An 8,873-nucleotide genomic window follows, 5' to 3' on the forward strand; every position below is an offset into this window, starting at 1 on the left:
GGGCTCAGGCCGTGCCTTGACCAGCAGCCTTGGGGCTGGGGGAGCAGGGTAGAGCCAGGAGGGGCGCCCCAGTGATGGGTGGCAGCCTCACTCTGTGTTCTATAATGTTGGGTACTCCTCATGAGGCTTCTGCTGCTGAAATAGGCACCTTCCCCCACCCAGTACATACTCACACACACACACATAGCACCACCCACATACAGGTGCTTAGACATTCGTATACAATCCCAATACATACTTATATGCACACTTCAACATGCATACCTAGATACGTGCCTCACACATTCGTGTATCACACATACATGCAAACAGACCCATACACATATCCCTCTTACATAAACACACAGTCATACACTCACATGTATGCCCCTACATACATGAAAACACACCCCATACAAGCACATGCCTCCGTATACATGCTTAGACACATACCCCACGTTCATGCACATGCACACACATATGCTTTCATATGCATACCCACACACATTCATACACTCACAGCACCACCCACATATACATTCATATGCAATCACAAAACATACTTATATGCACACATTCACATACATACATACATGCCTCACACACACAGATTCATACACATATCCCCTTACATACATGCATATCCATCTTCATCCACCCCATATGTACCCCCCACGTATGCATGTAAACATGTACCCCATACTCACACATATTCACATGCCCCCATGTACATACTTACACGCATCCCCACACACGCTCATACATTCTCACATGCACCCCCCCACTCATACACCCCCCCCCATACACATATACATACTTATACGTGTACACACAGTTGTTTCTTTGTATTCTGACTGATGTGAAGTGCTTTGTGTTTCTGTAGGGAATTCACCATTGAAACGGAAGGGAAAACATTCCAGGTGACCAAGGACATGGTCAGCGTTCAGAGATTCCAGAAGACACTCCACGGTAAGTGCCCAGGAGTTATGGTCAGGGTCATCAATGGGTCTGATGCCCTTTCATTGGGTCTTTGAGTGACCAACAGAAGAGAGCTCCCTCTTTTAAAAAATTAATTTATTTGTTTTCAGTTTTCAACAATCACTTCTATAAGTTTTAAATTTTCTCCCTCTCCCTCCCCAAGATGGCGTGCAGTCTTATATGGGTTCTACACGTACATTCTTACTACACACATTTTCACATTAGTCATGCTACATAGAAGAATTAAAATGAATGGGGAAAATCCATGAGAAAAACCAAACCGAAACAAAACATAACATGAAGAAATATTCTGCTTCCTTCTGCATTCTGATTTCATAGTTCTTTCTCTGTATGTGGAAGCATTTTGCCTCAAGAGTCCTTTGGGAATGTTTTAGGTCCTTCCATGGCTGTGAAGGGCTAAGTCTTATGAGAAACAGTCCTCGAACCCTGTGGTTGCTGCTGTGCAGAAAGTTCTCCTGGTTCTGCTCCTTTCACTCAGCATCAGGTCACATAAGTCCTTCCAGGCCTCTCTGAAGTCTTCTTGTTCATCATTTCTTATGGCACAATAGTACTCCATTACATTCATATACCAGAATTTGTTCAGCCATTCCCCAGTGGATGGGGATCCCCTTGATTTCCAGTTTTTGGCCACCACAAAGAGAGCTGCTATAAATATTTTTGTACATGTGGGACCCTTTCCCATTTTTACGATCCCTTTGGGATACAGTCTTAGAAGCAATATTGCTGGGTCAAAGGGGAATAAGCACATTTTTACAGCCCTTTGGGCACATTTCCAAATTTCTCCAGAATGGTTGGATCAGCTCACAGCTCCACCAACAATGAATCAGTGTTCCAGCTCTCCCACATCTCCAATATTTATTATCTTCCTGTTCTGTCATGTTTGCCAATCTGATAGGTGTGATGTGGTACCTCAGAGTTGTTTTGATTTGCATCTCTAATCAATAGTGATTTAGAGCACTTTTTCACATGACTATAGATAGCTTTAATTCCTTTCTCTGAAAACTGCCTGTCATATTTTTGACCATTTATCAGTTGGGAAATGACTTGTATTCTTGTAAATTCGACTCAGTTCTCTATATATTTTAGAAATGAGGCCTTTGTTACAGATACTGGTGGTAAAAATTCTTTCCTGACAGCTCCCATTTTTTAAAGGAGGAGAGGTCCAGAAAGGGGGTGCCAAGGCTTGCTGGGATTGGGTACAGGAACCCTCATCATACTAAGTATACTAAGAGGGTTCTTCCCAGGGCTGGCGGGCATGGAGCCAGAGCTTCCTATGATTAGGTACTTTGTTCCTCAGCGGGACATCTGGGGATATGGGCAGTGCACCATCCTTAGGAGTCACTGGTAGGGGATTGGCCAGTCTGGCTACACCTGGCAGAGGGCATGGGGCAGAGCTGCCAGCAGCCCCAGATGTGAGGTGCAGGACTGTCCCGCACAGGGACATTCCCCCCCAGGTGGTGCCTCCCATCATCGTCTCCTTTCTATTCATTTCAGTGAGACTGTCTCTTCCCCCTCCCCAGGATGCCTGGACAGAGGGCAGTACCTCAGGGGGACCTTGGCACTCTCCTGGAAGATGGCCAGTGGTGACCTTCTTTCCAAACCAGGAAGGCTCCTTGGGGACTGAGGCAGGGAGGGGGTGCAGCACAGTCTTTCCGTCCTCTGCCTGTGGTCTTGAGCAGGGTGGTCTTTTCGCTTACAGTTGAAGAGATTGTTCCAAGTGTCATCGAGCCGTCCTTTGGTCTTGGCAGGATCATGTACACGGTGTTCGAACACACGTTCCGTGTTCGTGATGGGGACGAGCAGAGGACGGTAGGCCCTGGCTCTGTCTTGATTTTTCTCTTCCTGCCAAGAGGGAAGTGTGTGGAATTGTCTGGATGAGCGTCTGGAAGGTGTCTCTTCCTTCTGATCCCCCGCAGACGAGTTGTGTTCTGCCCCTTTTCTCCTTTGTCCCATGGCATCCCCGTGGTGTGGCTCCACAATGAGATCCTCCTTTCCCTGCACAGCCCCATGACTCCCTAGAGGAGTCTTTGCGGCGGGAGTGGTTTTCTGTGTGTCGTGTCCATCTGTCCATCTGTCTCATTGTTACTGTGATCATTATGTTGTCTCCTCATCTGTCCCTGCCGTTTATCATCTCTCTCTTATCTCTCTGGCTCCTGTCTCTGGGTGGTCTCCAGAGCTTAGCCACGTGCCCAGTACACAGAAAGTGCTTAGCAGAGACCCCACTGCCCAAAGGGCATAGGTCCCTCCACTTGTGCCCATCATCTATAGCCCCTGGAGCTGGGCTGGGGCAGCGGGTGGCGGAGGGACAGCAGGACGGCTGGGCTTTGGGTAACACATGGGTTGGCACTTTCTTCCCCATCCAGTTCTTCAGCTTTCCTGCCGTCGTCGCTCCATTCAAATGTTCCGTCCTCCCGCTGAGCCAAAATCAGGAGTTCATGCCCTTTGTCAAGGACTTATGTGAGTGGGTCTGGCCGGGGCTGAGCAGAATGGGGAATGAGTATGAACATGTATGGTTGTGAGCCTTTGTGTGTGCATCTGTGGCTTCCGTCCCTACCATCGCTCGCTGGTCTAGGACAAGCTGTGGAGGGTCTGAGGTGTGACCTTGTTTGGAGACTTGGTTTTGGGGCTCTGAGGAGCCATGGGGCTGCAGTGGGGGGGGAGGGGCACTGTGGGGGGGGGGGGGCATGAGGGAGGACAGAGCCACCAAGTCCCATGCCCTGCTCCAGGCCCTTTCAATTCCTCCTAGGCCCTTAGTGGGCCCTGACCCAGGGTAGAAGACCTCCCTGGGACTCCCCTTGTGGCTGGTGATAGAGCTGGGCCTGAGGGTGGGGCCTTTCCCATGGTCCCCCTCCTTGGCTTAACCTTCCCCAGTTGTAAGCCCAGGGTGGGTTTCTCATTTCCTTTCCATGTCCTTCACCCTCCGCAGCCGAAGCCCTCACCAGGAATGGAGTGTCGTACAAGGTGGACGACTCCTCCGGCTCCATCGGAAAGCGCTACGCCAGGACAGATGAGATTGGGGTCGCGTTTGGGATCACCATTGACTTTGATACCGTGAATAAGACTCCTCACACAGCTACATTGAGAGACCGGGATTCGATGCGCCAGATCCGCGCTGAGGTAGCTGTTGTCAGCTTTTGTGTTGGGGCCAGCGAGGGTACGGCTCCTTTCTGCGGGAAGCCTGGGGGGAGAGGGATGTGGGGTGTTGGGTACAGCCTGTTAGCTCATTGTACGGACGACAGTGAAACGTCCACTGAGCTTGCCTGGCTCTACCCGCAGGCTCTGCCATGGGCCTAGGGGACTGGGAAGGCAGGAAAAGGGAGCTTTCGGGGTCTCCGGAGTAAGAGCAGAACTGTTGGAGAAGATGTAGAAAGGGGATGGGGGGTGGTCCTGGAGGAGGAGGGGCCCAGGGCGAGGAAATCAGGGGCTACAGTGATTCTGCTGATTGTGGTTTCCCTCAAGGGGCTTACAATCTGGGGGTAGTGTGGAGGCTGCAGGACTGAGTTAAGGGCAGAAGGTGCTATTTGTGCCCTTAACAGGGGGTATGGTGAGGCATGGTGGCAGCTCTGGAGCCCAGAGATGGCTGGAGCATCTGGGCCAGACCTTGGGGAGGGAAGCTCTGGGGAAGGACAGAGTGGGGCCATGGAAGGGGCAGGGGTGGAGCCCCAGGTCCTGGTTATCCCAGGGCTGAGTCCTGAATCTGCATGGTCCGCATGAGTCTGCATGATACATGAACCTCTCCTTCCTTTTGCCTTAGATCACTGAGCTTCCCAAGGTTGTCTGCAGTCTGGCCAATGGCTCCATCACGTGGGCTGACGTGGAAGCCCGCTACCCTCAGTTTGAGGGGCAGGAGACGGGCAAGAAGGACACCATTGAGGACTAGACCTTGCAGGATCTTCTCATCCTGCTCACGCCAATAACCTGTAAACTTATATCATGTGACTGTCTGTGCCAGATTGGGGTAGGGTCAGGGTCTTAGCCCGCGACACAAATGACAATTAAATTAAAGGTTGCGCACAGCTGAGGCCGCCTCTGTCTGCTTGATTCTCTATAGCTGCCTGCTGTCTGTCCGGCCTCACTTTTGGCGTTTGGCAGGCCGGCCCTGCCGTGTGGCATAGCCGCCTCAGGTGTACGTCAGACCACTTGTCTCGTCTTTCTCTGTAAAAACCGTCCTCATCATGGGAAGGCTGTTGTTTCCCCCAGAGAACTTTCCAGCCTCTGGGCCAACAGCCAGGCTCCACCAGCTGCTGCCCCTGGTGCCCCCCAGGCCCAGGCTGCTTGTTCCTGCCCTTCTCCCCAGGGGGCTTGGCTGCCCCACAGACCCCCATCTCAGGGAAACTCTTCCCCATGTTGCAGCTCTGTGTCTCTTCTGGGCCTAGGAAGGATGGTTGGGTCTGGGGTGGGGAGGGGGGTATAAGCACAGCTGGTCTTCCTCCCCCAGGGTTCCTGCCCTCTAAGGCTGGCCTTCTGCCCTTTGGCACGCACTTCTGGGCTGGCTTGGGGAATGTCTTTCTTAGTGTGTCCTCCCCCAAAGCTTCTGGTCTAATTTTGTTATTTGGTTCCCTGTCCAGGGCAGTTAAAGACATGATTCCTTGTCAGGCGCATGACCCTTGGGACTGCAGGGTTTTCCAGGATATGGGCTCGAGGTTCTGGGAAATTCCCCTTGTTTCTTTGGCCATTGGCTTTTCTTTTATAAAACTGGGAGCTCCGATGGGATGAACTCCAAGCCCACTTCTGCTCTGGTGCTCTGTGATTGTGGGTTGATGATCTTGGAAAGCCTTGGGAATCAGTGGAAATCTCTGACAAGACCACTCAGTGCCTGGGAAGCCTGGCTCTCCCTGCTTCCTTGGGGACACACGCTAGATGGCAGGGATGAGGAGATGTCTCCATGGCCCGAGTGTTCCTTTCACGAGGCCTGCCATTGTCCCATGTCTGTTGGGCTTTCCTGGGAGGCCCTTCTTTTGGGCAGCCGTCCAGGGTGGGGAGTCTTGTTTGGGGATCTTCCCAGGCTTGTGATGGGGGAGAATGGTGGCCACCTGGGGCAGCAGAGAACCATGGTGCCTCTTCTGCCCTCTCCCCTTTGTGGCCCCCCTCCACTCCACCAGGGCTCAGGGACGTGCCCAGATTTCTTAAGTACTTGTGTGTCTTCTAGTACTGTGGCCATGGGAAAAGGTCCTCTGATCTTTGTGAAAGGAGTTTTTGAGATCTTTGTGGAATACAGAATTCAAGTAGACCAAAGCATGCTTTCCCCCTTAGCAGCCCATAAACCCAGCATTTCCTAAGCCTTGCTGTCAGTTCCTGAGAGGGAGTCATCTTGGGACAGTTGGCCCAAGGCTGGCCTTCCTTGTAAGGGGAAGCAGGCTTTGTTTCAGCTCTCTGTCCTGGGGCCTTTGGTGGTACAGAAGCCCATGGCAGGGTCTCTGCCAACCCCTGCTGCTAGCTGTCAGAGCCTCTCCCACTGGAATGAAGTGGGCTGGAACATTCTCTCACTTGGTGGATGGCTTTGCATCGGGACACTGGCTCTTGTGGCTTTGACGATTATCTGATACTGCCTGGATTACCTAAAAGCCATGGTTTGGTAGAGTGTAAGCCCTTTGGGGGTAGGCTTGATTCTCACTGTCTTTGCTTTTGGAAGAAATGTGACTTGGGAGCTTGAACCCACCTGGGGATGGAATGGAATGGAATTCGAGCACAGGGGGTGCCCATGGAATTGCTGACTCGAAGGTTCCCCCACAGCTTCATTTTCTCACAGAAGGTGGGACCATGCCTCCCCCATCCTGTCGCTTCTCAGCTTGGTTGCCCTGCTGGGAAGTCAGCCATCCGCGTTTGGCGGAAGAGACCACAGAGGTGCGCAGGTGCCTTTTTCTCTCCAGTGTTTGTGCTTCCAAAGTGCATGATGAAAGAAACCACCTTTTCTCATCTCTGGTTATAGTAGTTTTAAAACTTTGCAGGATCAGTTCTAAAAGTATACCAAGTTCAAGCCACAGCAGGAGACTGCGCCAGGCAGCATTTCGGTGTGGCAGGAACTGAAGAAGGGAGAAGGGGGACTGTTGATCTCAGCCCAGGCTTTCAGAAAAGCTGAATGTTTCTGGTTTTGTATTTGTATGACAACGTTGAGATGAATGTGATGCCCTAATAAACCTTGAACGTCTCTCAGACTTTGGCCTTTTTGTGAGTTTTCCCTGGGGTCCTGCCCCTCCCTCTGCCCCTGTCCCATCCAGCTCAGCACTCCCTGATTCTTTCTCTCAAGGCTATCTTAGTAACAACTGTGTACAGAGTGATACTAAATGTGTCACCACTTGAGGATGGAAGGGAGGCTCATTGGGACCTCCTGGTTGTGCTGTCCCCTTGAGATTCTCTGATTTGGGGGTAAGAGGTTCAGGTACCCGCTCCTGGTGCAGATAAAGGCCACTTGACCCCTGCTTGGAGTGGATCCTTAGAAGCTGAGTCTATATATCAATGAGTTTTCTCATCTGAGAAGTGGGCCCAACAGCAGCGCCTGCTTCCCATGGTTAGACACACTTGTAAATGACCCCTCGGAGAGCTGAGGCTCTTCTCCATGTTGCCTGTTGATTTTGCTAATCTGGGCAGATTCTGGGATCTGGAAGGTAGGACCTCACCTAGCTAGTTAGTCTGCTATCAGGAACCAACCCCGACTTTGTTAGAAAATGCTCATTTGTGTCTGGCCCACGCCCCCTTTGTTAAGTCGTCTGTTTCCTTGTGAATGGCATGGAGCGATTGGGCTAGGTCTTCATAAAGTTGGGGAAAGACAGACCTTAGAAGTGGCCAGTGGATGACGAGCACAGGCCTAGAAGGCTCGTGTCCAACCTGTTGAGATCCCCAAAGGAGGGCAGACCTGCAGCCCTTCCACTACCAGCTCCAAGCTTGAACTGGCCTTGGGCGCTTTTGTCCTTTGTTCCTGGTTCTGCCCTGTGGGGCATCACCAGCTGAATGACTCCATTTCCTCTTCCAGAATTACAGGCCTTCTAACCCTTAAGGAAGGCTTCTTTGGCAACTGACAGGGTTGTGGATGGAGTGTTCAAATCAAGCCTCAAGACACTAGCTGTGTGACCCTGGGCAAGTCACTTCACCTCTGTTTGCCTCAGTTTCCTCATCTGTCAAATGGAGATAATAACACCTGTATCCCAGGACTGTTGTGAGGATCAAGTGAGACCATATCTGTAAAGCACAGTACCTGATGCAGCAGATGCAATCTAAATGCTAACCATTGTTGTATTTGTAGAAAGGGTTAGCACCTGCCGGCGTGCAGTAGGTGCTGTAGAAATGTCCCCACTAGAATATGATGCCCCAGCTACTTCTCATGGATGAGACTCCTTGTTATTCACCCTTCTGGTAGCCCTGCACCGGGCCATCTCCTGCTCACTGGGCTGAGCCAGAATTCTCCCAACATTGTATGACCATGGCAGAGGGGAGAGGGACCATCCCTTGTTGTTCCTGAGCATATGCTAGCAGTGAATGGTCATCTGGCTGGGCCATCACACTACTGACCCACCTGGAGTTCTTTTAGACGGCCATCTGACTGTGCCTCTGTCATCTTGCATGTGGGATGGTGACTTTTTGAACCAAAGCATGACTTTGCATTTATCCAGACTGATTCTAAGATTCACCCTATTGCTCTAATTAGCTAAGTTCTTTTGGGATCCTGACCGTAGTGCAGTGTGTTAGGCATCACTCCCAACTTTGATGAACCTGCCATCTGTTCCTTTATCCAAATTACTGTTAAAAATATTCATCAGAACTTGTCCATGGGGAACCCCAGTCAAGTAGACATCCAGCCTTAATGTGTGTTCCCTTCATGTAGCCATTTTACCCATTAAAGTGGATTTGTTTTTGTCAGTTAAGCATTTGTTAATCACCAACTGGTCCTGGAGGCAGGA

At 51.1% G+C, this 8,873-nt stretch overlaps 1 protein-coding gene across 2 annotated transcripts in view; it reads left to right on the forward strand.

Moving 5' to 3' along the window:
* GARS1 (glycyl-tRNA synthetase 1) overlaps positions 1-7,133 on the forward strand; it is a 28,111-nt gene extending 20,978 nt beyond the window's left edge. For both annotated transcript variants that reach the window (XM_072599187.1, XM_072599188.1), the window contains exons 13-17: positions 863-948; positions 2,678-2,787; positions 3,342-3,435; positions 3,905-4,095; positions 4,733-7,133. In XM_072599187.1, coding sequence (XP_072455288.1) covers positions 863-948; positions 2,678-2,787; positions 3,342-3,435; positions 3,905-4,095; positions 4,733-4,858 — 607 coding nt within the window. In that variant the 3' untranslated portion in view covers positions 4,859-7,133. The remainder of the gene's footprint in view (positions 1-862; positions 949-2,677; positions 2,788-3,341; positions 3,436-3,904; positions 4,096-4,732) is intronic.
* Positions 7,134-8,873: the final 1,740 nt, after the last annotated feature.

Source organism: Notamacropus eugenii, chromosome 3, assembly GCF_028372415.1.
Source record: "Notamacropus eugenii isolate mMacEug1 chromosome 3, mMacEug1.pri_v2, whole genome shotgun sequence".
In the NCBI taxonomy this organism is placed as follows: domain Eukaryota; kingdom Metazoa; phylum Chordata; class Mammalia; order Diprotodontia; family Macropodidae; genus Notamacropus; species Notamacropus eugenii.